Raw genomic sequence first — 14851 nt, 5'->3', positions numbered from 1 at the left:
AACTCCAGTCTAGAGAACATTACGTTTAAGGGATGAAACACAGACTAAATGAGAGACACTGAAGGAATGGGCATGGTTTAGGAGGAGTTAAGTAGTCAGAGGCAACAAGGAATGAATTACTTATTCCAGTTCTCTAAAAGAACTGCAACTAGCTTGCTTAAAGTACTTTGAGTTGATATGCAAGTTTATGCCTACTATAAATATTTCTATAATCCTTTTCTGTTCCCAACTGCTTGAGAGAAGCCGAAAAAAAACTCTGAAATATTTTTGGTATTGGCCTAGAATGAATTGTTATTATTAGCATTTGGGACACAATTTATTGAGTTGTCCGTCAACATCCTTCAACCTACCCCTTGCGTAATCTGAACGCATCATAGGTGTTTCTACTGCATAAAACCACTGAGTTGCCTTCTCTTTAGATGACAGTAGGCCCTCCAGCATTTCAAGACCCACATGGCCAGCCAGGGATTCTTCTATAAGTGAAACGTCAATCCTGTCAATGTTATAGCTACTGAGAAGTCTATGTCATTATGTGGTATGATAGCTTCCTAAGGAGACAGGGAAACCAGTTTTCTGTGTATCAAATCCAGTTCTGAACATACTAAGAAACTGTGATTTTTTTTTAAAGACACTTTCAGCAGATTCCAAAATCATTTATAAATTTGATTTGTGCCCTGGCCAGCATTGCTCAGTTGTTAGAGCATCAGCCCTCGCACCGAAAGGTTTTGGGTTCAATTCCTAGTCAAGGGCAGATACCTGAGTTGCAGGTTCAATTCCCGGCCCCAGTTGGGTGCATTTGGGAGGCAACTGATCCATGTATCTCTCTCATATCAATGTTTCTCTCTCTCCCTCTCTCTCTCTCAAAATCAATTAAAAAAAATTTCTTTTTCACTCCTCAGATTGACAGTCTATATAACTATGGAAATCAAGTAGAAGAACACGCTTGTTAGTATGAAAATAAGACACGCTTTGTTGTGGGAGTAGGGCCATTTGGACTTTAATCACTACATGAATCAACTGTAATGAGATCTTGAATTTATGTGAGCGCTGCAAATGTGCCAACATCGACTGGAAAATAATTTTAAAAGAACAATCAAGGAGGTGCTGGTACGTGTTTTGTATGCCAATGAGTGAATTGATGAGTGAATGAATAAATGAACTGATGAATGAATGAATGAATGAATGAATGAATGAAGAACTGAATACTATAGTCCCACAAATTATTAAATTGGCCGTTGCACTGTAAGGAGCAAAGTAGCTGCTTGTGTTTCTTCTTTTTCTGAGTATTAGGTTAGCTGTATAATAGAGTCTATGAGAAAGGAACTAGGTGGACTGAAATAGTTTGCCATCTATTCACTACTATGTGCAAAGAATACTCTAGATACTGAAAGGACAAAAAAATGAGTCGGGCTCTCACCTCAAAGAACTTACACGTTTTGCACCCATTAATAAAGAGCATCAGCTGGGCCACCTGGTACCAAGGATGACATGGATGATTCAATTTCAGTTAAGAGTTCCTTTGCCTTCCTGGGAATAATGTTTAAATTCAGTCTTTTAAAAACACACACAAGAACTCTGCCTAAGCATTAACATTTAAATCTACTTCACTGAATTTCTTCTTTTCAAACTGCTTGAGAGATCGAATTACAAATTGTAAAATATTAAATAGAGAGCAAAACAAAAGATAATTCGATTATAACTGTCATATTAATTCTGATTAATAGCATTACACTCTCTATAATTTGCTACCCCTTTATTGGCTTCCGAGTTCACCAGAAAGACAGTCTTACCAAGGAACTCTTCTGCAGTCATTCTGCGGTCCACTTGCACTTCCAAGGAACCATTTAGAATCTGGACCAGGTTTCTATTCTGAGCTACTGTGATGCAGACTGTGTCCCCCATGACACAGCACTCAGTCGGTCTTTAAATAACAACGTTTACTTTACTGTTAGCTCATGATAACCATCATCGATCAAGTTCACAATGAATCAGACTCTCTCGTTAGAGCCTGAATGTACATGATCTCTTATTTAATAAGCTCCAAGCCCTAGCATAAAGGTATTTTCCATCTTATAGATAAGGAAACTCTGACAGGAACAAGTTGGATGACTTGTCCAAAATTCAGAGCAACTAAGCAGCAGGGCCAGGATTCAACCCCGTTTAATCCCAAAGCTCTGCAGCCAGTCTACCTTCCTCAGTTACACAGAATTAGGGATATACACTTTCTATAAGGGTCATAATACATTCTAAATCTAAGTTTTATTTATTATTATTATTATTATTATTATTATTTGAGATTTGTTTGTTTATACCTCTGCTATCTCTCTGATCAGGGCAGACCTTACTATTCTTAAGTCAAGGCTGACTTGGCAATAAAAAATATAATAGCAATAAAACAGAAAGCTGAATGCAAGACAGCTGGTCCAGACACAAACATGAGACCACAGTTCCTCTGGTGCCCACTCCTACCTGCCGCAGCACCCCCTATCTGCCACAGCACCCCCACCTGCTACAGCATCCCCCCTACCTGCCGCAGCACCCCACCTGCCGCAACACCCCCTACCTGCTGCAGCGCCCTCCCTCTCTTTCCACCAATCCCTTTCCCCTGACTTAGAGCTGCATTCAGGAGCTATATGACACTTGACCTACAGAGCTGTTAGTTGGAGACTCTCACCTCCTAGCAACACTGTCCCCTTGAAACTCCCTTTACAAAAGAAAAGACTTCTACACTCAAAAAAACTCATTTCAAGGGATACTTTGATTATCCAATCATCCATTTCCACCTGTTTTGTAAGCCTTATTCACTTTAAAAATATCCATCTATGTGACATTTCATTATACAAATATGTAATGTGGGTTCCCTTTTTTAAAAAACTGGACAATATAGAAAATTAGAGAAAATGATGACAAGAAAACCAGTCATCATCCACCATCTCATCACGTATCACCATCACTGTTCGGGTTTTACCTACAGATTTTACCTAATCACTGTCATCATAGTCTGAATAGCATCTAATGCAGCGGTTCTCAACCTGTGGGTCGCGACAGGTTGGGGGTTGAACGACCCTTTCACAGGGGTCGCCTAAATACATCCTGCATATCAGATATTTACAGTACGATTCATAACAGTAGCAAAATTACAGTTATGAAGTAGCAATGAAAATAATTTTATGGTTGGGGGTCACCACAACATGAGGAACTGTATTAAAGGGTCGCGGCATTAGGAAGGTTGAGAACCACTGATAATGTCTTAATAAGTGGCAGAGTATTTTCATGAGCATTTTTCCATATTTGCCCTAAGCAGTGATTTTCAACACTTTAACAGTCAACTACTTGAATATATAGTACTACGAGAGGCAAGGAAATATGAAACAGACTGAGAAATCTCAGAGGGAAGGTGGGGGCGGGGAGGGATTAACCAAAGAACTTACATGCATGTCTGCATTACCCATGGACACAGACAGGAGGGTAGTAAAAGCCTGGGGCGGGCTGGGAACTGGGTGAAAGGAGACCAGGGGGAAGAGAAGGCGGGGGTGGGCATCTCTAATACTCGCAACAATAAAGATTTAAAGAAGAATATACAGCACTAATCCTCACTGAACCAGTTTCCCCAAAACTGGACATAAAGGATGTTTCCCATTTCTTGCTGTTATAAATAACCCAGCAATGGACACGTGTCTTGTGCAAAAAGCTTCCATATTTCAGATTACTTCCTACGGGTTGATTCTCAGAAGCCGGAGCCCATCATAGAATGACTCTCGAGTCAAAATGAAGACGGCCGTGATGATGGTGAGAAAATGTCTCAGACACACACGCAAGTTCAGAGAATGCTGTAATAAACACTCGCGCCCTCATCCCCAGGCTGAAAAGTTAATGTTGCAAATTCAAGGCCCGGGAGCAAAAGCAGCTGAACATGAGGAATTCCATCACCAGTAGATAAGCAGCTGCAATACTTAACTCCAAAAATCCTAGAAATTTACTAGTTAAATCGGCAGGCAACAGAGGAGTCTCACCACCTCCTTTTCGTTAGCACTTTCCGGGTTTTCATTAGCACAAACAGCAGGCTTTTAAAAGATCTGGGTTGGCTGCCTGCTTATCATTGAATTCGAATGATCTCAGTTTTAATGAAGCCCTTTCTACATATGTAAGCTGGGCGGGGCGGGAGAGGGAGTGTTCAATGAGAATTTGACCTGTAGGAATTTGGAGAATGTTGTTAATTAGCAAATACCATAAAAATGTGCTTATTTCAAATTAATCTTTCAGAAAATACCACTTGCCAAAGATCATTTCCATTTTCACTGTCTTCTCCCCTCTGGCAACGAGGGTTCATAATGGGTTTGGTAAAACATAAGCACATATGAGAAAGGAAGCAGCCTGGAAGTTATGATGCTGAAAATAAGTAGAATATAGCCAGCACCGACAATAACAATAAAATCATGTCTCCCCTGACTACACTGGAAGATATAAAGAAATATCACAAAAAGACAAAAGCATAAATGAAAATTAAATCTCTGCTTAATCATCCTTTTCCAGAGGAAAAAATATAATAAGTACTTTATTTATTTATGTGCAAGGCAATGTCATTTTTGTAATAGCTACGGGACGCATTACTATTACCCTGATGCTTCTGGGCCGGAGAAATAGGATTAGCGGCCTAAGAGGGAAGAGCTTAAACTGATTAGGCAGGGAGGCAGTCCCAGGGCAAACAAGCAGGAGACAGGAACAGCCCCCCTGCTTCTGGGAATAAATGTCCCGCAGAGGAAGACCTGGGCCATCCAAGGTTGGTCTGGGACTTTAGATTGTGATCTGCAGGGAGAAGATTTTCAATCTTCCACTTTCAAAACAGACTCCAAGTGACAGAGGTCGGACTCAGGTTGGCTTGACACACGGCGTGCACCCTACAGAGCAGTTTCAGGATGGCCCCATGCATCTGTGCATTCATTGGCTCAGCCAGCCATGTTTATGACGCAACTACCATGGTAAGCACGGTGACAGTGATGTGAGACCCAGCGCCCGCCCACGTGCAGGGAGCAGGGCTAATGTAACTGATGAATGAATCTGCCCAATGAGAACTTAAATGACATAGAATCGAGTGCCTCTAACTTGAGCCCTGGCGTGTTGGGTTGGAAGTTATCTTAGACATCACGATAGCCACCCTCCTTCATTTTGCAAAACAAAACTGTGAAGTCCAGAGATGTGTATGGACAAGAACACAATCGAATATGAGGGAATGCTCATGTCTACAATCCCAGCCAACAACTCTTCCCACAAAACAGACAACACACATTTATTTTAAAGGGCTCGATGCCCGAAACATAAGAAATGTTCAAGATGGGACATTTTCAAAGGTAATAATACAAGCAAAGCAGTAATGAGCTTCTCTCTATTGGACATTCTAACTCACGACAATGAAAAGGCAACTCTGATTTAAAAAAAAAAAGAAAGAAAGAACAGTCCCCAGTAACTGAGGATGCTTAGAGGCCTGAAGTGAGGTCCTCGCATCTGTTCCCAGGTTCTGGAAGCAGTCCACCAGGGCCACCAAACTCAAAGCAAGCTACGGAAACCCCACGCCACTGTGCGTCCCGCATTTCCAAGTATTTCCCAACGTCTTTCTGTTAGTCTGTTCTGAAAGCACTGAGGAGGCCCCGAGTTTCTGAATCAAATGAGCCCATTGTATCTGCTGTGACAAGGGGGGCATAGCAGCATTACCACTGAGCAAACAGCCCAAATAGGAGGTTACCAGGAGCAATCAGAAAAATAAATAAAGACGATGATCCAAGTGAGTCATTGAACATGGTTAAGCTTCACCAAAATGTGCAGAAAAATCTGCCTGTGCTGCACTTAATGGAAAGGATTTCCAATGTCAAATCTAGGACACACCCCTTTAACCAGGGGATGTTATTAGTTTAATGCAATCATAGCTACCCAGCTGTTGAATAGTTCTCTTCAGAGCCTGGCATAACAACAAAACTATCTTCACTGCAACCAGCGTAAAGTTAGTTGACAATGAACAATAATCTTGGACAGATTAAAATGTCTAACTTGTTATTAAAAACATTTCTGAATGGCCATATCTAAGAAATATTTCCAAACCATGAAGTTGGCTGATAAAATTCTTTTATCTGAGAGAAAAACTCAAGAATGTCCTTCATACCATTCTCCACCACTTCCCTTCTCCTAACCCCTTAAAACAACACAACTCATAAAACAGAAATTTAAAAAAAACCCAAAAACCCACAAACTTGAGATGTTCTTTTCTTTCCTACCATTCTTTCCCTTTCATTCGCTCTGGAGCTGTCCATGAAAACTCTACCACTTGGATAGAATGTCTGTTTCAACAACCCTAGGGCAGAGATGGTCTGCCAACACCATGCCCAGCTCTGAAAACTCCATCTCACGCACAAGGATGGGTCTCCAGGCAGGCACTGCGTTTCCCGAAAGAAACAGTGGGAAAGAATCGGGAGGAAAGGAATGGAGGTGCTGTCAGACCCTGTGGCCTGCTCCCAGGGGTGCAGCCCTGCTGACTATTCCAGACTCCTGAGATAGCTGCTGGCGCTGGCATCTCACTCCAGCCCTCGAAGCTACATTTATTCCCCAGACTCCTCCTGCCCGGGCAGAATGCATGGGATCGGGGTGGGCACCCGACCGTGCTCTCTCCCAGGAATTTAAGCTGAGACTTGTATCTGCTTGCACTTATACTCTGAGGATCTGACTTGGCCATTTTAGACCCTGTAAGCAGGGAAGTGGAGAAAGCCCAGCTGCTCCCCTATAGAGGAATGAAGCCAATCCAGGAAGGGAAGTGGGGTGGGCCCCAGGGGGCCTCAGGTTGAAAGGGCCTTGGGTCCCCATGCAGCCAGATCCCAGTTCCAAGACCCCTTGTAGCTGGGCAGCATTTCCTGTCCCTGCCCCTGCAAAGTGCCCTGTGGGTCCTCACATAAATCCTACCTTTAGGTCTTAAACTTGTTTCAGTAGGCACTTGTTTTTTTGTAACTACTAAAATGTAGCCATATGTTTAATCATTCAAAAACTCACAGCTAATGATTTACAACCCTTAGAAGACTATTTCTTGAGCAGCACGTACTAAAATATAATTGTCTCCAATTTCAAAATATATTTTATAATTTCCCCATAGCCCTTTCTAAAACACAGCCACATGGATAGGAGGAAGTTTAAATAAGTATTAATAGTCTCCTTGTCCTAAGGGATGACATGTTAAAATCTAAAGACCTTGGGTGAAAGGTTTTCCTTCCAAGTCTTCAAATTCAGAAAGAGTCTCACAGATTTAAAACACAGACCAAAGGAATTGCTATAATGTTGAGAAAGCTCATTCAAGGCTCAGAAGCAAGAGGTACCCAAACTGTGCTGTGGGCTAGGTAATGTACAGGCTCTAGCCATCACAGCCTCTGTCCTGTTATGCTAGAGGGCATGCATCTACAGTCGGAAGGAGAAATAAAACCAGAGCAGCGCTGACTGTCCATGGTTTTCCAATAAATTTGGAAAATTTGGCCAATAAATTTGGCTGTACTTATTCCACCCATTCAACAAACAGTCACTGCATATACACCCCCACCATGTACCAGGTTCAGTACCATGTAGTGGGGAGAAGACTCTGCCCACAGTTTCTTCCATCGGTCATTCACACTTTAGTTAGAGAGAGAAAATGAATGCACAAGTATAATGTACTGTGGTTTGTGATGAAGTGAGAAGATAAACACAGTATATTGCAGGACTGCAGAGAAAAGAAGCTCTATGTAGCTCCACACGTTGGGAGGGAGGGAGCCAGAACAAACAGGCCTCAGGTTTCAGTGAGGCCTGTGAACTTGCTATGAATTCTCATTTAACCGCAGTGGCTATCAAGACCTGGCCCCAACACAAATGCTCAGCCTTCCGAAGGTGGAAAATAACAAAATTTTAAATATTTTTACTCTATTTCATTTTTCTATTTCAGGAAGGAGGAGATGAAATTATCACCCCTATAATCAACCCCTCCCTGTCTCTTAAAGGTTCACAGACACCCACCCCAGGGAGCCCAGCTTCCTGCCTGGGTATGCCCTGGGCTGGACGGACCACTCCATCAGCCACCCACGTGGCTCATCTGGCGGTGCCTCTCCTGAGCCCTCCCTCTCAGGTTAGAAATGCATGTCGCCTACGGGGCATCTAAGTTTTCCCCAGCACCACTTCAACATGTGAGAAGCCAGTCCCAGGGGGAAATAAAAAGTACTGTTATCACAAGTGTGTCCCCTCATTTGTAAGTGGGCTGAGCTGTAAGCAGACGCCTGCCAGCACCTGAAAGGCCATAGCTCTGAGGACATTGGCCCGAGCTTTAGTTACAATATCTTTTTTCACTGCCCCTTAGGTGCGCAGCCTCCTCCTCCATCCCCCACACCCGTCTACCAGCCCCTAGGATGGACTTCTTTTTAACCTCTGTAACTAAAGAACCTGATAGGGCCATGTGATAAGGGACCGGTGGCCTAAAAACCCTAAGTTTCCAATTCCAGCAGCTGTGGCTCACTTTTCATGTTTCACACACAGAAGACATTCACGAAGGCCCTAAAAATAAGAAGCAGCGGAGGCAGCCAGGGAGATACCTAACACTCAATCAAAGCCGAGCAAGTGAGGAGAGCATGAGCGGTTTGGGGGAAGCGGGCCAAATGTTTTTGCTACCGGAGGAATGAATTTGGGGTTTTGTGCGCAGTCAGCAGCCCACAGAAGGTGCAAGAAACACAGGAGCCGGACAACCGGGAGGCCCCGGAAAACCCTCTCTGCCCTGCCAAAGTCCACCACGTGGGCGAGCCCTTCGCAGCCAAACTGGTAGAAAAGGGTGATTCATTTCTTCCACCCCTCAGGCCAGGAGAAAAATTAAACACGGGAGGAGCGAGGACACAAAGGATGTGACAACTTATTTGCAAAGCTCTGCATAGCCCTGTCCTCACTAAGGCTGGTTTACGTGGCAGCGTTTTGTGCAAGCTACTGTTTCCCTACCCTGTTCCTAAGGAGTTCACAGCACACCAAAGGCACAGGTGCCTTCAGAAACCCAACCTCTGCAGGAATTTTAATTTTCCTCCTTTTTAAAATACAGATCTCGAGAGAAAATCCATAGTCTCACATTTTCAATGGCAGGCAGAAATAAAATGTTTGCTTTAGACCTGCTGCCATAGGTGTAAAATAATTTCTTTTTATTGGACGACTCTCCAATATGCACAGGAAGAGGGTCACAGGTGCCCCGCATGATGGTGATCCGTAGAAGAGCAGCCTCAGCGTTTGACATTTGTGCAGCCTCCGGTGCAGTTTGAACGCTTTGTAAGAGAAATTACTTAAGCTCTTAAGACAAAGGCTTTATGAAAATTCTCAACCCGACGCTAGATTCATTCTCAGTTAAATGGCTACATTGAAAGTTTGCACAGCCCGGCCTGAGTGGCTCAGTGATTAAATATCGACCTATGAACTGGGAGGTCACCGTTCCATTGGCGGTCAGGGCACATGCCCGAGTTGCGGGCTCGATCCTGGGTAGGGAGCGTGCAGGAGACAGCCGATCGATGACTGTCTCTCATTGATGTTTCTGTCTCTCTCTCCCTCTTCCTTCCTCTCTGAAGTCAATAAAAACTAAATAAATAAAGCCAGTTTGCACAAAGTATCTATTTTGGAGACCTGTAATTTTTAACTGTGTATAGTTTTCACTGCTTTTTGACTAAGCAGCTGACGAAAGCCAAGAGCCATTTCCAGCTCCATTATCCATCCACATGTGGATGATTCATTTGTCCACTACTCCTAGCTTCAGGCTGTCCCCCTGCTCTCTTGTCCAACCTGCCCCTGGATCCAATGTCCAGAACCTGCTGACACAGGCCAAGGGTATGCAAACCAATTTTAATACACACAGAAGCAAAACAAGGAAGCGATGGTGAATGCCTTGGAATGCACTCCTCCAAGATAAATATGAATTTTGAGTTATGTGTTGTTCTGGACAATTGGTACCACAATTTCAATGTGTGAAGTATGAATTTCAATGGGCTATTCCCAAACTCTTCATGTCTGTTCCAAGCACGCTCCTCAGACCTCCCAGCGTCAGCATGATGAAACTACTCTCCTGATAATGCCAAGTCGCTATCTGCCTTCTTCCCTGTGTTGACATCGGGCCTGAAGGTGGGAAAGCGATGCTGGTAAGACCACTGGCGACGTAGCAAGAACCAAGGCAGCAGCACCATTCTGCACGGCATGACATTCATCCCACTGTGAAATCCCAGGTCTGTGTTTTGTTTTTGTTCTTTAAATTTATTTTAGAGAGAGAAAAAGAAAGACAGAGAGAGAGACAGGGAGAGGGAGGGAGAGAGAGAGAGAGAGAGAGAGAGAGAGAGAGAGAGAGAGATACATCAATGCAAGAGAGAAACACTGACAGTTCGCCTCCTATACGCTCCTCAACCAGGAATCAAACTCAAAACCTGGGCGTGTGCCCTGACTGGGAACTGAACCCACCACCCTGTGGTGAACAGGACGACACTCCAATGAACTGAGCTGCGCGGCCAGGGCTTGTTATATTTTAATGCCAGTTTCATGTTTAAGAATGTCTTGAGGGCGCATCGATTCTATGTTAATATCCTGTGTGACGCATACAGCACTTAGGCTGTACTCCGAGCAGGGGGCTGTCTCGCCTACTCTTCCCACGGAACCCCATTTTTATTTGAAAAAACTACAAACCAGGGTTCTCCAGACGAGGCTAGTTGGCAGATCCTTTCTTGCAAATGAATGAAGTGAGAGCCTGTCACTTCGTGGAAAAGAACTGGCAGTATTTCCTGCCAATGATAAAATTCAAGCTTCCGAGTGAAAAACAGAACTTTGGAAAACCTGTACCAGCCACGCGCTTGACAGCTTCCTAGGGCTGAAAGGTCTTGTTTTTTTTTATGAGATTGATGCTGATCTTAACAACTGACTTTTTGATGTTGTATAATGAAACAGGTCAACGCTCAGAAGACCTGTGGGGCTAAATGAAACGGTGTTTTCCAAACAAAGAATGAGGTCATACAGGCATGTATGTGGCAGAGGCGCTCCAGACAGACCCATGGACACAGATGTGGTTTCATATTCTAACTAAACTTTCAGCGCTCACTTGCCAACTGTCACTATCAAACAAAAATGCCTCCAATCATCTGAAAAGGCTGTGAGAATACTATTCCAGTCCTGGCTGGTGTGGCTCCGTGGTCAGAGTGCCAGCCTGCACACTGAAGGGTCTCGGGTTCAATTCCCCTTCAAGGGCATGTACTTGGGCTGCAGATTTGATCCCTGGCCCTGGGTCGGACTGCATGTGGGAGGCAACCAATAGTTGTCTCTCTCTCACATTGATGTCCCTCCCCTCTCTCCCTTCCATCCACTCTCTCTCTAAAAAATAAAAATTAAAAAAAAAATCAATGGAAAAATATCCTCAGGTGAGGATTAAAAAGTATATTTTTAGTACTGTTCCCTCTTATCGTTACATTATCTGTGTTAGATATACACTTCAACCAAAGCAACATATCACAACTGATCGAAAGCAAAACCAGCTGAGTCCAACAGTGTTGTATTCAAGTCGGACATCACACAGATTTTCAATACCACTCTAAATTTTGTTTTGAAAAATACCCTTTTTCATGAAATTATGTAATTTATGTTAACATGTAAAGGGTTTATTACTTTTTACTTTGATGTAAAGTTAATTAAAAAATCCTTCTTAAATTTCCTTTTTAATAAGGTAAATATTGGTAGATAATATCTCCATAAACAAAAGCTCTTTAAAGTCCTGAATAATTTTTTAGTATAAAGGGGTCCTGAGACCTAAAAGTTTAAGAACTACAGCCTTAATATAATTTATATTAAAAAATTCAAAATGTAAGTTTTTATTTAATATTTTCAAATTTAAAAATGGGGTTCTGGTATGGTAGAAAATCGGGGATATTTCTAACAAGCTTGACTTTTCAAGCATACTTTGTTATCTCTTAGGGTCTATAGCTTATATGTATTCATTCAGTCATCCATTCATGATCTACTTATTGAATATTTTCTATATAACACTAGCAATACAGCAACTCTGCCCTCATGGAGTTTATATTCTGGCGGCATTCATCCACCTATCTCTACCTATGCATTCATTCGATAGTATTAACGAATGATCTGTTATATGCCAGACACTACACTTGGCCATCTTCTCAGAACCAAAGTATCGATGTACTTCACTGCACTTTTCATCAGGGCTCTGAATACTTTTCAAATGTTCTCAACTTCTGCTCATTTCCACATTTGTTGGTGTTAAGAAATTTCTTCACCCTAAATCTGAAGGCCATTGCTATAGTCATGTGTCCTGTCCACAATTCAGGATAAAAATTCAGTTTCACAATAAGAGGGAGAGATTTGTTGACAATCAGAAAAGCTGGTACTCTCACCCACCCCTGACGCTCACCTTCTCCCCTTTTCCTGGGTGAAGGACTGGTCCCCTGACCAGGAGCTCAGGGAGAACCAGTCTTCAGTACTTGAAGGGGGACCTAGAGAATGCCTGTGAGGGCGAAGAGAAATGGTGGCTGCCCCAAGACTGCATGGATGTCCTTATAAAACTAATCGGGCAAGCAATGACATATGTAAACACTACTCTGACCATCATTAAAGCAAGATTCCAGAGAAAACCAAAAGGTGATTGTCCATTAGTTACACAGGCTGAACATAAATGACTCCTTCAGAAATTCAACTTCCTAACAAGGTTTTTAACTCAAATAACAACAACAAACAGCACCACGTACTTTAAAAACTAGCTAGGAACTGGATTGGGAGGCAAGGATGGTCACAGCGAAATAAATTTCAAATATGTGACATGGGTATAATAATTCTGTGAACCTGAATAATTTTGCTTTTTCCAAAACAAGATAGGATATATAAGTTGCTAAGAAAACCCAGCTATAGAGGATAAGAAAGGGCATTTTGTTTACAAATTAGAAAAGCAAAAGGGGTAATTTTTTACTCAGGGCATTACATAAAAGAGGCTTGATCAAACTGCAGTATGCTTATTCATGCTTTCAGCAAAGATCTGAGTACACAGCGCCAGCCAAGATCTAAGAACAGGCAGCGCTTCTGCCAGCCAACAGGACGTGTCTATATATTGCAAAGCCGCGAGCTTCTGGAGTCATTTAGACTGAATTCAAATCCTACTTCTGCCACTTACTACCTACCATTAACTTGTATGTTGTCTACACCTCAGTTTCCTCCTATGTTAAATGGGAATGCCAATACTAATCTCACAGAGATATTTACATAAATCACCCATCACAGGGATATGCTAATCATTGCAGGCTGTTTCTATTCTACAGGCTAAGCGATGTACTCAAAAAATATAAAAATAAGGCAGAAGTAATAAGCATAGTAACTGCCAAAGAAATTGAGAGGGAGAGAGATCGCTGGTGTCCGGTGGTCGGGAAGAACAGTTCAAATCCCCTGTGACCAAGCTGAACAGGAAAGTCCCATTTGTCAGTATTGTTTCTTGTGCTTCACAAGCCCATGACAAGTATGTACTGAGTGGTAACTGTGACGAAACATACTTAGTGGCTCTTAACCTTTCTTGAGTCAGGTCCTCCCAGAGAGTCTGATGAAAGACAGGGAAGGAGCCTCTCCTCAGAAAATGCTGCTGACAAGTACTCTAAGTTCCGGAGGGAGGGGTCCCAAAAAGCCCATTCATGGGCTATCGATTTTGAAATGAAGCCTAAGGTCACCTGGTCTGGTGTCATGAGTCAGGTGTACCAACATCAAGGCTGTCTTGCATCACTGATGCTTCATTCTCAGGGCCTGGCACCGCCATCCATCCCATTGTGCAAACTCAGAGCCTACGAGTCACCCTGGACACTCCCTCTTTCACTCCCCCTTCTGCAACCAATCTTCCAATAGGTCTTGTCCATTTCTCTTATGTCCACCTCCTCTGCCCACTGTCAGCCTTGGGCAGGATGGCTTCAGTAATACTGCAACTGGTCCACTCACATTCTCTCTGGTCTCCCTCCAGCCTGGTCTCTGTACCGCAGGCTGGGTGAAGTTCTAAAAGGCATCCTATCAAAACCATCTTCCCCCACCTCACACCCACTTAAACAAACAAGGGAAAAGCTGTCATTGAAAGGAAACCATACCAGTCTATGAGTGGGACACACCCTGGAACAGGTTGGGGGCAGGGGGAAGAAAGTGATATGGAAAAAAATTAAGCATGGCAGAGAGGGAGGAATGAAATATCAAAAATATCCACAGGCCTTATTCTTAGTTACTTTAGAGACTTAGACTGTATGTGTAACATAACCAATGTTCAGTAGAGTAACCAATATTCCCTCCCACTTCCCCTCTTCTCTAATTTTAGAAATTAAAAAAATAAAAAATATTCAAAAATAGTAACTCTTCATATCCCTAACACCCAAAATCATCTACTTTTAAGGTCTTGGCATATTTCCACAATTTTTAAATATTTTTAAAAGGATTTATGCAGAGAAAAAAGACAAACGCAAAATTAGATAAATTCAAGCACCAACAAACAGAAATAATATCATTAATATTAGGCAAAAGCCATTCTAGGCATCTTTTCACATACATGGATGGACGAATGAGGACACGGATACGCAGAAATAATTTTATGAAAATGGGATCATAGTCGACATGCTATTTCATTTGTGATATATTAAATTTAAATGTGCTTGCCTGTAATAAAACAGAATTTAAAATGAAGAGATGATTATATATATATATATATATATATATATATATATATATATAGAAACTGGAGTAATTTTTTAAATGATGTGCTTCCATTTTAGGCAGAATTGGTTGACTCTATTTTGAAAGATGTGGCTACCAGAATGCTAATACT

At 42.4% G+C, this 14851-nt stretch overlaps 1 protein-coding gene across 6 annotated transcripts in view; it reads right to left on the bottom strand.

Annotated features, from left to right (window-relative positions):
• The window catches only part of PRKCA (protein kinase C alpha), a 291799-nt gene that overhangs the window by 247584 nt on the left and 29364 nt on the right, over nt 1-14851 (bottom strand). Inside the window, exon 3 of one of the 6 annotated variants that reach the window (XM_036339876.1) lies at nt 1432-1527. The exons of 3 other annotated variants lie outside the window; for them this stretch is intronic. In XM_036339876.1, the coding sequence (XP_036195769.1) occupies nt 1432-1459 (28 nt within the window). In that variant the 5' untranslated portion in view covers nt 1460-1527. Of the gene's footprint in view, nt 1-1417; nt 1528-14851 lie in introns of those variants that run through there. 2 more of the 6 variants (XM_036339877.1, XM_036339880.1) reach the window with 2 other exon arrangements.

The sequence above is a fragment of the Myotis myotis genome, unplaced genomic scaffold, assembly GCF_014108235.1.
Source record: "Myotis myotis isolate mMyoMyo1 unplaced genomic scaffold, mMyoMyo1.p scaffold_m19_p_17, whole genome shotgun sequence".
Classification (NCBI taxonomy): domain Eukaryota; kingdom Metazoa; phylum Chordata; class Mammalia; order Chiroptera; family Vespertilionidae; genus Myotis; species Myotis myotis.
Note: the sequence above shows the minus strand (reverse complement) of the source record. Positions and strands in the feature narration are given on the sequence as shown.